The sequence below is a fragment of the Lepidochelys kempii genome, chromosome 16, assembly GCF_965140285.1.
Source record: "Lepidochelys kempii isolate rLepKem1 chromosome 16, rLepKem1.hap1, whole genome shotgun sequence".
In the NCBI taxonomy this organism is placed as follows: domain Eukaryota; kingdom Metazoa; phylum Chordata; order Testudines; family Cheloniidae; genus Lepidochelys; species Lepidochelys kempii.
Window position 1 is genome coordinate 26,473,722 of NC_136395.1, and position 17,771 is coordinate 26,491,492.

The 17,771-nt window shown below is 44.4% G+C and overlaps 1 protein-coding gene across 1 annotated transcript in view; it reads left to right on the forward strand.

The window, feature by feature from the left end:
• LOC140899390 (kinesin-like protein KIF14) overlaps window positions 1–17,771 on the forward strand; it is a 42,961-nt gene that overhangs the window by 6,053 nt on the left and 19,137 nt on the right. Inside the window, 12 exon segments of the mRNA XM_073314817.1 lie at window positions 185–237; window positions 3,082–3,112; window positions 7,558–7,658; window positions 7,857–8,052; window positions 10,351–10,469; window positions 11,035–11,044; window positions 11,217–11,387; window positions 12,239–12,336; window positions 14,302–14,383; window positions 15,100–15,252; window positions 15,307–15,338; window positions 16,263–16,365. Coding sequence (XP_073170918.1) covers window positions 185–237; window positions 3,082–3,112; window positions 7,558–7,658; window positions 7,857–8,052; window positions 10,351–10,469; window positions 11,035–11,044; window positions 11,217–11,387; window positions 12,239–12,336; window positions 14,302–14,383; window positions 15,100–15,252; window positions 15,307–15,338; window positions 16,263–16,365 — 1,149 coding nt within the window.

A 17,771-nucleotide genomic window follows, 5' to 3' on the forward strand; every position in this document is an offset into this window, starting at 1 on the left:
CTGGAGGGAGAATCCAGTGTGGGAGAATGCAAGACTATTAAGATCTCTCCTTCAATCTTTGCTTGGCGTTTTCTATCATGATGTGTCTAAATTCCCAAGGTGTCCACCTTTCATGCCTTGCTATTGCTTGTGTTAAAGAAATAACCCTAATGTAATTAATCTTCTCACACACACCCCGATTTAGCTGAAAGTACGAGAATATCCAATCCTTGGTCCTTATGTAACCGGCCTTTCTATGTAAGTATAGTCTGTTAATTTTTTTTTTTTTAAGGTAGTACAGTTTCACAAACTCCTGCATCAGTTACCATCCTCCTGCCTCCACACTGTATCTAGTACAATTGTCCTACTTTTAAAGATACACTTCTGTTTGGGCAACAAACTCCAAGTTTACTGCATGCTCAGTTGTAAAAATGAAGACTGACTCTACATCTACACTACAAAAATAGCCCCACGGCAGTGAGTCTTGGTGTCCGGTTAAGACTTAGGCTCACGCTATAGAGCTAAAAATATCCATGTTAACATTCCTGCTCAGGCTGGAGCCCAAGCTCTGAGACCTGTCCCTCTTGCTTGGTTTCTGAGCCCAGGCTCTGGCCAGAGCAGGAACATCTACACCACTATCCTGAGTCGGTTAGCCAGGCTGTGAGACTTGTTGTCGTTTGTGTGCAGGGGAGGTGGGGTGTGTGGGTTTTTTCCAGTACTGACATATCCAGAGATTTCTGCACTGAAGTCAATGGGTGGCTCACAGGTATAACAACAGTTTGTCCCTTACTGTTTAACTTTCCTTTAAACTGTCTAAAATGAGAATCTTCCCAAATCTAAACTCCTTCAGGCTTTCCTCTTGGAGATGGGAGGGCATCTAGAAACTTGGAGGCAGACATCCCCCCACAGTCTTGATTACAGCCTGGAACTGGTGTTGGATCTGACAGGATCTGAGCTTCCGCGACTGCTGCTACTCAGAGCTGAAGTCTGAGCAGAAGTGCAGATGACCCCTTATCCTGATGAGGCCTTATTTGAGCAGTAGCCTCAGTCTAATCCAGCTCTAAACAGACTCCAAAACTTTTCTCTAGATCTCAAGATGTTGCTCTTCCCCTTCATGGTCAGACCAGTGAGCAGTTCAGTTGTGTCCTGTAGGATATAGAAGGGTGCCTCACTTTCCCACTGGGAAATCGATAGAGTTGGGGTGCATGAGGAGATGCTCCTATAACCTGGGATAACTCTGGGGTGTACAGGAGAGAAGCCTCACCAAAGAGCTTTTTAGGTAGTAGGCTCAAGCTTCTAAAGCCGTCAGGGCACCAGGTATCCTGCATAGTGTTACCACTAGTGGAGTGTCCTGGTGGAGAGAAGCTTAATTGTTCCAATCAAAAAGCAATGTATATAATGGCTTAACAAGTTCCTTTCAGCTAAGCCATCCTGGAAAGCTGACACTTGCTATTAACAGCAGGCTATCCACTGAATTATAGCTCTTAGCCCAAAGGCTTAGAGCTCTGGACACAAAGATGGGCCTAATTATAGGGACTCCAGACAAGTATCTGCACATGAGACCAAACTCCTTGATACTGATCTATTAAAACAGGAAGCATCGCACTTGACAACTCTCCAAGGTTTAAGCAGAGGCTGCATTAATTTCAAGGGACTAGTATTAACAGTATTCTAATCTCTCCAGCCCCAGATGAAAAACAGGGTTAGCTCAGCTCAGCACTGTGCGTGCTATGTAGCTGCATTGCACTCTGATCAACATGAAGCTATCTCATTGATTCTGCTATTACGGTTCTCATTGTAGAATTAACTGGAAAGATTATTTCCAAGTAAAACAGATAAATACATAGCACTTACATTGTGCTTTATCTTCAAAACACTGTGTGAATATAGTTAAGAATTATCCCTACAAGATAAGAAGATACTTTCATTACAGATAGCAAAACTGAGGCATATGGGTGGTGTGATTTGACCAAGACCCTGCGACAAATTGGTGGTACCTTTTGAGACTAGAACTCAAGAGGTCTGGACTCACATTCCCTGGCTTAATCAGTAAACAATGGTTTCTCATACTGCAAGAAGTCTCTTCAGAACTATTGCATATCCTGCTGTTGCAGGAGTATGTGACTCGCACAAAACAGAGAATGCAACCTCATGGCACACAAGTTGTGCAGTGTTCAGACTGACTGTATCCAGACAGCCTAGAACTGGCTTCTTAAAATCAAAATGAAGCTCCTGTACTTGTCTCTCAAAGATGTGAAAGGAGTGGCTTGCTTTAGGGGGTGGAAAACGAGAACTCCTAAGTGTTGCTAGTTCTGGATGGTAGCGTCTCATCAGCTGGACTCTGAGGAATATGCTGCCATTTTTGCAAGGCAGCATGACTCTTATGGGGGAATGGGGAAAGGAAGCCTGAGATTTGGAAACACTGGAACAACCTAACCACTGTGGCTGCATCTCTTAACTGTTCCTGTAGTTAACATTAACTTCCAAACAAGACCCTGCAGTCCTGGGCACTCAGTGTTTGCACAGCTAAGGGCTGCGTTAGTCAGCTGGTCAAATCTGGCAGGCTAGACCTCATTTTGGCCTCCTTTTCTAACACAGAAAATATTGCAGGTCCCTCATGTGGCCCAGCTGTCTGGCTCAAGATGGAGGGCTGCCTACTGGGAGCTGTGCTCACTACAGGCTATGCCTCTGTGTTTCCAGATCAGGGTGACCACGCTGTGGGACTCCATAAGCCTGCACTTCAACATGTGGTGTGTATTGCTCTCTCGACTCATTCAGCTAATTTCCCGGACCATGCTGGTACCTGGTAGCGAAAGGAGACCATCGTGCTGCCAGATGCTCTTTTTAGTCTAACACAGTTTTTCTCTTCTCTTGATAAAGTTAAAATAAACAGTCTCTGGAGTGAATTAGAGGCATCAAAATTGGATTGGCATCCAAACCGTGGAGCAGTTGGTGGTTGGGAGTCTGGGGAAAAAGAAACAGCAGGCTTTAGCTAGAGGGGACAACAGCTTTATTTCCCTCATGTCCTTGACAACGAAGCAGATGTCCTACAATTATTATTTTACCTTCTAGTAATATAGTGCCTCTTTCCTATCCTCCCAGGTATGTGGCTGGCTCTTTTGCAGATGTCCAGGTAAATCTGCCTTAGTTCAAAGCTCTGTTAATGCATCATTAGCTCCATCTACTGCTCTCGTCTTCCCTGCATCTTTATTCCTGACAGGGGCTAACTGGAATCTAAACTAGCTATTTCTGCTTCTCTCCAATCACCTTTATGGATGGAAATAAGTGTCCATCCTGTTGTGAAATGGACGTTAAATATGCCAGGAGCTTGCCTGCTGTCCTTAGCCAAGCCATCTTTTCCTCCGCCCATTATTGTGCAGTGGACTCGGTGCCAGCTGCCTTTTACTTGTATGATGCTGTGTCCTGTTGGAGATCCCACCGTGCTGTATAGCACCTTTACGGAAATGCAAAATAGTAAGAGCTTAGATATTTTTCAGGTTGGGGAAATTTGTGGGGGATGGGCATTATTTGCCTAATGGCAATACCCAAGATCAAATCCCCTTTATAGTAGGTGCCGTACAGACACAAGACAGCGCCTGCCTTGAAGAGCTTACAACGGAACTACTACAAAGCAGCTCAAGTGATTTGGGGGGGGGGGGGAGTGGGGGAGGAGAGACAACCGAGGCACAAAGTGAACTGATTGGCTCAAGGCCATGGACCAGCTGTATGGCAGGCTTGAGAATAGAACCTACATCTCCAAACTGTCTAGTGTCCTGTCCACTGGACCATGCTACCTCTGAGTGGTAGGGGAACAATTTTTTCCTCAGTGTGTGCAGGGGGTGGGCAGGAGGGGGCAGATCAGCATATGTAGGCAAAACTTTGGGGTTGCACCTCTCAAAAGGAGGTTGTGGTCATGCAGTACTTCCTAAGGCCACTGAATAAGTCTAATCACAGACTGGAATGGCTAGAAATTGTACTTTATACTGCCAAATGGTATACCAGTATTGACTTGGGATGTGAGACTGAGCTTGGTCCTTCAGTACAGTGTGAACAGATGTCCATGTACAACAAAACTCAGCTGCTTTCCCACAATGCTCTCTGCTTTGCAATGAGGATGAATTAGGTAAAGAGGGACAGCTTCTGGGTCTGAAGCACTGGGTACCTGAGTGGCTCTGTCTCATGGAAATAAGTCAGATCTCTTGCCAGTGACTTGCTCACTCTAGAAAGAGAGAGAGGGAGAGAGAGAGAGTGTGTGTGTGTGTGTAAAAACAACATTTAGGCCGTCTGTTTGTCTATTGTATTGCTGTGTTTTCTCTGGTAACCTGGTGACCGTGCCAACACCCATAGCTGCCTCTGGGGAAAGAGTGCCAAGTAAAATGAATAGTTAAGGTACCAGGCTACTAAATGTAAAAATGCTCTGATGTTCTGTTGCTCAGTCATTCAGTTCACCTGCACAAGCCCTTTCCCAAAGGTGAAGATCTGTATGCAAAAGGGGATTTCAGTAAAATTGAAACTATGGCTCAACCTGTCTGCCCCCCTGACAGTTTAAAAGGCTGTGGAGCATATCAGTGGCATTAACTTACTGAAGAATGTACTGTACGTGAATCCTGGGTAGCATCAATATTTAATCTTTTAGTTGTTGCTTAACTTTCAGGGATGACTGTGGGGCAGGTCTTAGGGGAACAACAAATGATAATTTGGGAATTAGCTGCAGTAGTGCTGTTGCTGTGATCTAGCCTGGCTGTGTTTGGGCTCTCGGGGCTTGGTGGATCTTCCTGTGAAAATCTGTCAGCAGGAAGCGTGGCACTGCACAGTATCCTGCAAGATGTGTGGTGACTCTGTCGTCAGTGTCCACTCACTCCTGCAATCCCTTCTCATGTGTGGGGCGCTGCGTGGTGAGGTACTCTGGGTGCTGAATGCATTCCAGGAGCTGGTAGTATTTATCAAACAGGGTACTGAAAGTACAAATCTTGGCACTTGCTTTGTCCTGGAGAATCTGCCAAATGCCTGCTGACATATCTAACTCGCTGAATAATTTTGTGCTCCTGCCATTTTAGCAAACTGTCCATTCCCTGTGGGCAAGTGGAAATGTTCCCATTTAATGTTCTTGTTCATCTCCTTTGGTTTGAGGCATACTTTTTTTTTTCCTCTCTCTCTACAATCCCTAAGGAGTGAACCTCTTCTCCTGGGTCTCCTATGGATGATGCCATTAGCTGTCATGTTTTGCAGCTTTGTCTGGTCTCTCGTCCAGGGCTTCTGGACCATTTCATGTGGCATGCCTTTCTGGTTCTTTCTTTCCATAACAGTAACTTATGCCCTCTTCCAGCAATTTCAGTGCAGTTGTTTGATGGATGAACCTCCCCCATTAAATCTTATAGCAATGCACATAACATTCTCCTCTGAAAATGCAGAGGGTTTCTGTCTCTCTAGCTTGCTCTCCTAATCTGTATGCAGTGTTGTAGCTAAGTTGGGCCCAGGATATTATCCACACAAGGGTGGACCAAGTTGGTCCAGTAAAAGATATTATCTCTCCTAAACTGAATTTTTATGAAAAAAGAAAAGGAGTACTTGTGGCACCTTAGAGACTAACCAATTTATTTGAGCATAAGCTTTCGTGAGCTACAGCTCACTTCATCGGATGCATACTGTGGAAAGTGTAGAAGATGTTTTTATACACACGAACCATGAAAAAATGGGTGTTTATCACTACAAAAGGGGGTCCCATTTGATAAATGATAAACACCCATTTTTTCATGGTTCGTGTGTATAAAAACATCTTCTACACTTTCCACAGTATGCATCCGATGAAGTGAGCTGTAGCTCACGAAAGCTTATGCTCAAATAAATTGGTTAGTCTCTAAGGTGCCACAAGTACTCCTTTTCTTTTTGTGAATACAGACTAACACGGCTGTTACTCTGAAACCTGAATTTTTATGGTATACTCAAGGCCTAATGAAATAGGCATGCTTGATCTCATCTGTCTCTACTTCTGCTCTTGATTTTTGAACTGTCTGGTCAACACTTGTCTCTCCTTCCAATCTCAGTGCTTAGTTCTAATGTCCACCAAGCTCTCTCCTGTGCGCTGGAGATAGGCATTTGTTATGTTGGCCCAAAGAACTGAGGTCCTCCAGTTGTTCCTATCTATCATCAGAGAGAGAGAGAGAGCCCTACTAGCTAAGCTGCTGGCTATAACTATAAAATAGACTATCGAATATTCTGTCAAGGCAGCATCAGTGTACTGCAGTGTAAGCAATGCCATAGATTCACTGTCCATTTATCCCATCAACGGTGCTTGCAAATAAGCTTTGAGACTTCTTTTTTGGAAGAACGAGATTCACTAATGAATTGTGTTTCCAGGTCAACTATTTTCAAAGCCTTTAAGAAAAAAAATGTCTAAGCCATGCATCTATTGTTTCCCCTCTCCTTGGCTGTTTCCACAGTTCATCTGGTTAATTCTCTTAACTGACCATGGAAATCAATTAACCTGCTCCATGCTGAGACTGACATCCTCTGCTAAATGGAACAAAATTGCTCCTTTCTCCAGTCAGGCTGAGAATGTTGGGGGGTGGGGGTAGGGGTGGAGGGGGAGAATGCTGCTTCTAGGAATAGTGAAGCTGATCAAAATCAACAGAAAGCAGATTTTTTTTTTTGAAGTCTGAGCCCTTCTCTTCAAAACTGCATATGGCACTGCCATGCAAAACCGTTCCGATTTGCAGGGCACATTAGGAGCTGGCTGAATCCAGAATTCGGGAAGGGAAGGAGGGGAAAATCACAGGTGAGCAGAGAGAGAACCAGCTTAGGGACTGATTGTCCTTGTCTGCTGCAGCTGCTCTCCAGATTTGCTGCTAACATGTGGTAGCCTGGAGTTTGTAATGGGTATTTGATAAGGCAGAGAAATAAGTGGCTCCCCTTACCCGCCAGAGCAATTGAGGTGATATCTTGAACCGCTTCCTAGACTAAAAGGGGCAGCAAACCCAGTATCCTGGGGGGGCACTTCAGAACTAACAGTTAATGTGTCCTGACACAAACCTGTATCAGCAACACCTGCAGTCTCTTGGTAAGCTGCTATGTCCAGGCAAGTCTTAAACAGCAAAGTGTCACACAATAGCTTGGAATGCAGTCTCATTCCTTGGAGCTGATGTTCTGTTCTGTACGGGTGCTTGTATCTCCCTCCTTGCTGCAGTGTCTGATCGCCTTCCCATAGCGTGCAAAGTGATTAACCTCTGTCTCGTGGCTCATTCTTTCTCTTCTCCCTAATGGCGGGACTGTGTGCCGTGTGGGGACTTGTTTTAATGTCTGTCTCTCTCCATTGGAGAAGGCTGGACACAAGTGCACCCTGCTGTTGAAAGTAGACTGGGAGGTTAGTAATGACCCTTAGCTTCTGGGGGAGTTCATTTCACACTATGGGACTGGCTCCTGGAAAAGCTGTCTCCTGCATTCCCGCTCCACTGTGTCTGTGGAGCAAAGTGTCAGCCGCGACCCTCAGACCGGGCCCAGGCTATTGCGTGTGGTGGAGAGTAGCCATTGAGGGACTGTGAGCAGGATCAGTGTGGAAACTAATTTTTGCTTCTATTCTAGACCTGTCTGGAACTTGGAAACAAGCAGCGAGCCACAGCAGCCACTAGCATGACTGAGAGATGCTCCCCCTCTCACTGTGTTCAAACTGGTAGTGGCTCAGAGTAAGGCGAGCGATCCCATTCCCTCCAGTCTGGTGACTCGGGATAGGTCTGGGATTGTTCTCAACTGGCCCCTGGAGTCTTCCCATACTGGCTTTAATAGCTCCAAATCTTACTGCACAGGCATGAAAGTAACTGGACTAGCGTGCAGACTGCTGCCTAGCCATGTGATGATGTAGCCCTGTCCACTATGATTTGAAGGCTGGAGGCAGGAAAGATACTGAATGTTCATACGCTATGTTCGGTGGCAACAAAATCTAATCCCTTGTGTGGTCTTGCAGAGATAACACCTGGAGGAGAAGCACGTACTCACGTGGTGGTAAGCCACGTGAATTTGGTGGACCTCTCAGGAAGTGAGCGTTACAATTTACCACAAACCAGTGGGCTGAGAACAAAGGTTGGGTGATGCTTCTTTCTTTGGGGTGGGAGAGGATGGGAAACTGTCTAAATCCAAATGCAAAATCTTCCACTGAGTTGGCATGATGTCTATGAAACTCCAAGGGAGCAGTAGCAACCTTGGAGGAACCATTAGACCTAGAACTGGGAGATCTGGGTTCTGTGTCTCCAAGAGGAAAGCCAATTAAGTGTGACCCTGGTCCTCTACTTATCAGAGTCCCTATCTGATACCTACCTCGTAGTGCTTGGATAACAGATTCTTGGCTGGAAAGTGCTGTAGAAGTGCAAAGTATTGATAGGTTTCAGAGTAACAGCCGTGTTAGTCTGTATTCGCAAAAAGAAAAGGAGTACTTGTGGCACCTTAGAGACGAAACAATTTATTTGAGCATAAGCTTTCGTGAGCTACAGCTCACTTCATCGGATGCATACTGTGGAAACTGCAGAAGACATTATATACACAGAGACCATGAAACAATACCTCCTCCAACCCCACTCTCCTGCTGGTAATAGCTTATCCAAAGTGATCACTCTCCCCACAATGTGTATGATAATCAAGTTGGGCCATTTCCAGCACAAATCCAGGTTTTCTCATCCCCCCCCCCCCACACACACACACAAACTCTCTCTCCTGCTGGTAATAGCTCATCCAAACTGACCACTCTCCTTACAATGTGTATGATAATCAAGGTGGGCCATTTCCAGCATAAATCCAAGTTTAACCAGAACGTCTGGGGGGGGGGGAAGGGGTAGGAAAAAACAAGGGGAAATAGGCTACCTTGCATAATGACTTAGCCACTCCCAGTTTCTATTTAAGCCTAAATTAATAGTATCCAATTTGCAAATGAATTCCAATTCAGCAGTTTCTCACTGGAGTCTGGATTTGAAGTTTTTTTGTTTTAAGATAGCGACCTTCATGTCTGTAATTACGTGACCAGAGAGATTGAAGTGTTCTCCGACTGGTTTATGAATGTTATAATTCTTGACATCTGATTTGTGTTCATTTATTCTTTTACGTAGAGACTGTCCAGTTTGACCAATGTACATGGCAGAGGGGCATTGCTGGCACATGATGGCATAGATCACATTGGTGGATGTGCAGGTGAACGAGCCTCTGATAGTGTAGCTGATGTTATTAGGCCCTGTGATGGTGTCCCCTGAATAGATATGTGGGCACAGTTGGCAACGGGCTTTGTTGGAAGGATAGGTTCCTGGGTTAGTGGTTCTGTTTTGTGGTATGTGGTTGTTGGTGAGTATTTGCTTCAGGTTGGGGTCACTTTGGATGGGCTATTACCAGCAGGAGAGTGAGTTTGTGTGGGGCGGGGCGGAGGGTGAGAAAACCTGGATTTGTGCTGGAAATGGCCCACCTTGATTATCATACACATTGTAAGGAGAGTGATCACTTTAGATAAGCTATTACCAGCAGGAGAGTGGTGTGGGAGGAGGTATTTTTTCATGGTCTCTGTGTATATAATGTCTTCTGCAGTTTCCACAGTATGCATCCGATGAAGTGAGCTGTAGCTCACGAAAGCTTATGCTCAAATAAATTGCTTAGTCTCTAAGGTGCCACACGTACTCCTTTTCTTTTTGCAAAGTATTGATGTTAGTCTCTCCTTGTTACCTCTATCTGAAAATCCCCAGTCCTGACATCCTGCTATTGATTAGACTTTTCACTGACTTTTCTCAGCCAAGTAGGTGTCTCTAAAGCATGATGGTCAACTAATCCCAAAATGTGAGCCTCCAAGGAAAACCCCACACTTAAGCAAGATGGATTATTTTAACTCTGAGAACATGGATACCCTTTGAAATATCTGGAGCTCTGTGGATACCATGTTGAGAAAAGTAACAGTATAAAACTGGCACACCTTACTCCATATATTGTATGTTTCCTCTGTGCCATATCTGCTTACTCTACTGACAGATGAAGTCTGCTGCTACAGGTAATCCAGCAGAACTAATGCAGTTTTGGACAACTGAGCTGGATTCTGTGCTGCCACATGCATTGTGAATTTAGCTGGCAGCTTGGTTCCAGTTGCTGAATTTGACTAGGGCTGATGTGAGAATCCAACTGGTAGCCGCACCTCTAGCAGCATGTAAAATTTGCTTCTGATTTGCAAACTGGATCTGGAAGCTATTGGGAGAAAACAAGTCTTGGGATCCAGTTCTCATTTACATATAATGATGGAATGCCATAGCTGGGATCTGAAAGGCAGAAACTAAGTTAATTCAGTTAGCTTCTGTATCAAAATCCCCTTCTGGCTATTACATTACCAAATTTACAAAAGTAACTGCATCTTTCCAGGAAGGTGCTAGTATCAACAAGTCCCTGCTTACCCTCGGGAAGGTGATCTCTGCACTATCTGAAATGTCCCTATTCAAGAGAAAGTGCTTCATCCCTTACAGAGACTCGGTCTTAACCTGGTATGGCAAGGAAACTCCTGGCACCCTCACATGGCTTTCCCATTAAAATCCCATTCTGGGCATGCTTGTTAAACATCATGGGTTTGTAACTGAAACGGAGCTGTCCTACAGGATGGCTGATGGAGGTTTTAAAGCTGGACTGCAAATTCAGATTTTGAAAAAAATAGTAAGGGATTCTTCACCAAAGTCTTAGTCCAGCTGGTCTCTTGATATTGCTCCTTAAAGCTTTGCATGCTAACTGAATCTGTGCCTAAGTCTGTATTAGACACCTGACCTTTAATAAAATAGAATGAAGCAAGATACTAAAATACCATGGGCATTTTATAATTTGCCCAATACTGTAGTATCTGAGTGCCTAACAACCTTGTAGATTATTGGGCCTAATTTTAAAGGGATATTTTTGCATAGTTCTGGTTTAAAAAAGTCTTTATAAACTAGCAAAAGTGTCTTCTCTAACTAGTGACTCTTGTACCTCCCCGTTACATTTTCACTTTTGCTTCTGGCTCCCATGTGAGCTTTTCTGATCAACATAAGTGAGGTACAAAAGTTAATGCTAAACTTCTAGGCTTCTTAGAGCCTTAACCCTAGAGGCTATTGCAGGAACTAGTATTCCACATGGCACTGTCCCTTTAATCAAGGGTGGGATAGAGGATGGGTGGATTTGGAAACTGGATCTTGCTGCCATTTCCCCAGTGACTCGTGGTCACTGGTAATTTGTCTTCAAAAGCCTCAAAGCAGATTTAGTAGGAGAGCCTTGGTGGTAACTCTAAGATAGCCATCATCAGCCCAACCACTGCACACGTCAAGGAAACTCTGAGCATGCTGCCCTACGCCAGTCAAGCTTGCAGCATCATTAATGTGGCCAAGGTCAATGAGGATTCCAGTGCAGTGCTGATCAGAGGTATGGTGCTGAGAAGCGTCTCTTATCAGCCTGTGGTCTGGGGTTGATGCCTACAATGGTACAAAATGAAGGGAGGCAAATTATGCTGATACCTTGACATGACAGGGCAGTAAGTTAGAGGGACCCAAAGGAAATATTTCCTGAAGCCGAGAGTAGCTATCTTGTGCCTCTGCTGTATGGAGCCAAGACTAATACTGTGACTAGCTGCTTTCTTTTCCTATATTTAATATTTGCCTGAGAAATCTCCTACACTAGGGTATTGTACACATTGACCAAGTGCACCAGGGGTTTTTACTAGAGGTGGCCAAAAGTGACGCGCTCTGTCCAAAACCAGTGTTTGCTGCAATTGTTCCTGTACCCCAGGGTACCTATGTACTCTGACGACTCCAGCGAACACATTCACGAGCCGAAAACTCCTGTAGCTAGCCAGGAACTACTGTAGAATGTCCCACAGTGAATTTGTACTGGGACTGGAAGCAGGCAGAGAGATCCTCCGAATAGTGGAATAAAAGTACTATGTGATTCTCTTGTATCCAAAACTGCTCTACTTTCAAACCTCTCACGTTCCCAATGAACTGCTAACAAGCTGCAGGCAAAAAACCTTTTATCAGAATTATTCAAATAATTCTGTCACTATCAGATCTAGATGTCCACAGATGGATACAGTCAAGAACAAGTCGAAGCAAAAACTTAAATACGTTTTCCCAGACGGAGAACTTCCTCTTTCCTAGGGATGTTTCCCATGGAGCCCCATACTGCCAAAGCTGTCACTTCTGAAAGGGGAAGGCTTGAGTTGTTTGAATCCAATGTAACTAGTAGAGTTGACAAACTTTAAAGAGGTGTTTTCCTTCTTCTTAAGAACTGAAAGCTGAGATTGAGAGCTGCCCAGCAGTGCGGTCAAGGGATTGATGTGCTGAAATATGAAGTCAGTCTCCAAGAAATCCAGTGTCTGAAAGAAGAAAAGGAGTACTTGTGGCACCTTAGAGACTAACCAATTTATTTGAGCATAAGCTTTCGTGAGCTACAGCTCACTTCATCGGATGCATACTGTGGAAACTGCAGAAGACATTATATACACAGAGACCATGAACCAATACCTCCTCCCACACCACTCTCCTGCTGGTAATAGCTTATCTAAAGTGATCACTCTCCTTACAATGTGTATGATAATCAAGGTGGGCCATTTCCAGCACAAATCCAGGTTTTCTCAGCCCCGCCCCCCTTTCCAAAAACCACACACACAAACTCACTCTCCTGCTGGTAATAGCTTATCCAAAGTGACCACTCTCCTTACAATGTGTATGAAAATCAAGGTGGGCCATTTCCAGCACAAATCCAGGTCTTCTCACCCCCCCCCCCCCACACACAAACTCACTCTCCTGCTGGTAATAGCTCATCCAAACTGACCACTCTACTTACAATGTGTATGAAAATCAAGGTGGGCCATTTCCAGCACAAATCCAGGTCTTCTCACACCCCCCCAAAACACACACACACAAACTCACTCTCCTGCTGGTAATAGCTCATCCAAAGTGACCACTCTCCTTACAATGTGTATGATAATCAAGGTGGGCCATTTCCAGCATAAATCCAAGTTTAACCAGAACGTCTGAGGGAGGGGGGGTAGGAAAAAACAAGGGGAAATAGGCTACCTTGCATAATGACTTAGCCACTCCCAGTCTCTATTTAAGCCTAAATTAATAGTATCCAATTTGCAAATGAATTCCAATTCAGCAGTTTCTCGCTGGAGTCCAGACTTGAATTGGAATTCAATTTAATTTAGGCTTAAATAGAGACGGGGAGTGGCTAAGTCATTATGCAAGGTAGCCTATTTCCCTTTGTTTTTTCCTACCCCCCCCCCCAGATGTTCTGGTTAAACTTGGATTTATGCTGGAAATGGCCCACCTTGATTATCATACACATTGTAAGGAGAGTGGTCAGTTTGGATGAGCTATTACCAGCAGGAGAGTGAGTTTGTGTGTGTGGTTTTTGGAAAGGGGGTTGGGGGCGGGGCTGAGAAAACCTGGATTTATGCTGGAAATGGCCCACCTTGATTATCATACACATTGTAAGGAGAGTGGTCAGTTTGGATGAGCTATTACCAGCAGGAGAGTGAGTTTGTGTGTGGGGGGGTGAGAAGACCTGGATTTGTGCTGGAAATGGCCCACCTTGATTTTCATACACATTGTAAGGAGAGTGGTCACTTTGGATAAGCTATTACCAGCAGGAGAGTGAGTTTGTGTGCGTGGTTTTTGGAAAGGGGGGGGGGCGGGGCTGAGAAAACCTGGATTTGTGCTGGAAATGGCCTACCTTGATTATCATACACATTGTAAGGAGAGTGGTCACTTTAGATAAGCTATTACCAGCAGGAGAGTGGGGTGGGAGGAGGTATTGGTTCATGGTCTCTGTGTACATAATGTCTTCTGCAGTTTGCACAGTATGCATCCGATGAAGTGAGCTATAGCTCACAAAAGCTTATGCTCAAATAAATTGGTTAGTCTCTAAGGTGCCACAAGTACTCCTTTTCTTTTTGCGAATACAGACTAACACAGCTGTTACTCTGAAAAGTGTCTGAAAGAACAGCTTGCTGAACGGGAAAGAGAACTGGAAGAATCACAGAAGTAAGAAATCTCTCCCCCTCCATTTAGGGAATGAGGTTTTGATGGGCCATGTGGGTCTTCTCAGTTAAATGTTCTACTATGCTAGAAGCAAATATTTCAGAGCTTACTGTTCTGATCTTCTACTACTTACACACCACTTTCTAGTATTGCAATGCTTATATCATTGTGCTGTGGTCCTTCACATGTCGCTCATCTAGGACTAAGGCCTGGATTTTTGGCTTCCTGTTCACTAATGTTGCCAATCACACTTTTGTATACTAATGTGTGTGTAATGTTAGTGATGAAACTATAGAATTGATATAATGGTAAGGCTGAAGACTTGTTCTAGGTCCTGGCAGGAGAAGCTGGCTTTAGCGGAACACCACAAGACGGAAGAGGAGCAAGAACTGCAGGTATGGAGAGTGAAGCATATATCCTACATAGTCAGAGTGAGGGGAGGCTCTCCTAACCAGCAGAGGCTGGTGACCTCTCTCTAAATGTGTGGATAAGACTGATACAGGTGAGGTCAGAGTCAGCTTGCAGAAGCAGGAAAAGATCCTAATGTGTAACTCACTTTATGGGAATCAAAGCAATCCCCATCAGTCCTGAAAAACTACCAGCAAGATGGGGTGGAGGGGGAATATTAAACTTGCTATCCTCTGTACAGGATCAAACTGTCTGAATGGGAAGGCGGGTTCTGTGACAGAACTTGTCTCGTACAAAATCCTATTGCAGTAAGAGCTCTAACTGGAGAAACTGATTGCACAAAAATAGGTGAGACAACTTGTTGCCATAACACTCTTTCCAGCTTACAACAGAGGCTGCTATTCCATTGGGTATCTGTATGTATCAGAGAACAATATACAGCTTTAAATTTTCAGTGTACTTCTATTGTATTTGAGAACACTGGTGCCCTCTAGTGGCCAATCCAGCTTTGACATCTGTCAGTTGAAGTTACTGCCCGGTAGTGGGGACTGTCTGAAGGTTAGAAGGAGTTCAGTTTCTGAGGCCTCCTTTTAAATACGAAATCCCCTAACTGTGAGAAGGGAGGGCTAGGTTCTCATCTGTTAGCCATAACCCACTAGCCGCTCATGACTAAAACCCTGTTCTATCTGCTGCCTCCTCATAGAAAGCTGGAGTGTGCTTTAAAGTTGACAACCATCTACCAAACCTAGTAAATCTAAACGAAGATCCACCACTGTCAGAGATGCTTCTCTATATCATCAAAGAGGGAGAAACCTCAGTGGGGAGTCTTCATCCAGACTCTGAGCATGACATCCATGCTCAAATAAATTGGTTAGTCTCTAAGGTGCCACAAGTCCTCCTTTTTATCCAGCTGACAGGTGCACTCATTTCAGAGGGCCACTGGTAAGTCCTCTTAAAGTTGACACCATTTTAAAACCACCTATAGGGGAGATCTCCCTGAGCTCCAAGCAGGCCTTCTAGCCAGAGTTTAAACTGCTGAATTTCCCCACTGAACTCCTGAATGTGGACTTTCTTCCCAAAGGTTGCTAGCTTCTCAGTCGTGTGCCGCTCTGCTTGAGCTAGGGGAGCTGTCCATGCTGGTGGCAGATGTACATACCAGACTATAGCTGGGTTCTAGTCCCTAAAAAAAAAAAAAATAATAATGTCACTTTTCAAACTGCTTCTTACTCAACAGGTCCTGCTCCCTGTGGGTAGTCAGACCTAGCTGGTGAAGTTGGTTACTATTGCTTTATTCTCTGGCTGGCCTGGCAGAGCCATCACAGCTGTGAAAGAGATGGATTCTCTGACCTGGGCATCAGAATGGCCTGTGGCACTCCAGTTATAGCCATCCACTGCCTCAGAGCACAATTTGAAGTAGATGGGGTGATAGCTGTAAAACCCTAATGGCTGAGTTTAGCCCGGCAGAACCTTTATTACTGAGGATGAAAGATGACTGCTTGATACTGTGGTCCCAGGCTGAGTCTGAAGGGCTGACATGTAGAAAAATGTCTTTACTTGTAAACATTTGATGGAGGGACTGAGACCATGATCCAGGAATGCCATGGTGCTATTTGCAGTCTCTTTTCAGAATAGAGCTGCACTTCACCTTGTGGGATCCAAAATATGTCCACTTCTGCCTTGGGGTTAGCTTTGAAATAAGAACCATAACACTAGCAGATACTGACTGTATCCTCTCGAGGACTAGTGCAATTTCTCACAAGCTTATCTGTTGTGTATCTCTGAAGGACTCATGATCTTACTCTGCAAAAAGCTGCACTCTGTGTCTAGTGGAAGTTAGGCCTAACAGCTGATTTTTCTCTTCTTTGCTCCCATCACCAATGAGCAAGGAGTGGTCATCTTAAGTCCTATCCCGGATGCCAGGACATTTGTGAATGGAAACCTCCTAGTTGAGGCAGTCACCCTACACCATGTAGGGATCCTAGTCTACTGCTCAGTGTTGATAAATGCAAAGTAATGCATGTTGGAAAACATAATCCCAAGTATACATACGAAATGGTGGGGTCTAAATTAGCTGTTAACACTTGAAGTCATCGTGCACAGTTCTCTGAAAACATTTGTTCAATGTGCAGTGGCAGTCAAAAAAAGCTAACAATGATAGGAACCGTAAGGAAAGGGATCGATAATAAAGCAGAATATATAATTCTACTGTGTACATTCATGGTACACCCACACCTTGAATATTGTGTGCAGTTCTGGTTGCCTCATATTGAAAAACATATATTAGAATTCAAAAAGGTGCAGAAGAGAGGGGCAGTGAAAATGATGAGGGGTATGGAACAGCTGCCATATAAAGAGAGATTAAAAAGACTGGGACTGGTCAATTTAGAAAAGAGACAGCTAAGGGGGGGAGATGCTAGAGGTCTATTAAAGTCATGCATGGTGGGGAGAAAGTGAATGGGGAAGTGTGTTACCTCTTCACATAACACAAGAATCAGGGTTCGCCTGATGAAATTAATAGGCAGCAGGCTTAAAACAAAGTGTTTATTTCTTCACACAATGCACAGTCAACCTGTGGAATTTGTTGCCACGGGATGTTGTGAAGGCCAAAAGTATAATTGGCTTCAAAAAGAATTAGACAAGTTCACGCAAGATGGGTCCATCAATGGCAAGATGGTCAGTGATGCAACCCCATGCTCCTGATGTCTCCAAACCCCCAATTGCCAAAGCTAAGACTGGACAACAGGATGGATCACTTAAAATTGATCTGTTCTGCTTGTTCTCTCTGAAGCATCTGGTACCAGCCACTGTCAGAGACAAGATACTGGGCTAGATGGACTGTTGGTCTGACCCAGTATGGCCGTTCTTGTGTGCCTATGTACAGTCAGTAGCTAACATGCCGTTCCCCATGATTTTGTGTAAAGTGTGTATGGGACAGATGGGGAACTAAACTGCACAATGACTCTTAAACCATTAAAGCTATAGCTGCTGTTCTTGTCCCTTATTCCTGATCTTTACAAGCCTTGAAAAGAGAGAGTTCTTGGTATCTAAAGGGGTTTGTGTGTGGGGCAAACCCACTTTGCCAGTGACTACCTTGCTGTGTGTGAATCCCTATTGTAATACCAAATCCGTGACCCTGAGGTTCACTCAAGCCCTTTTCAAGGGCAATCTTATTGAACAGGGAAAAACACTCTTAAAATCAATAACTGGTTAATAGTGAACTCTGGCACATTTGAGGCTAAATTACAACAGGAAGCTACCCTGTTAGAGGAGTGGTTCCCTTAAACAAGCTTCTTGTGGGCTGGGCCTGGGAATGTCTCCTGTAATGTTAACTTTAAGATGTGAGGATACCTTGTGTTGTGATATTTAAGGCATAAC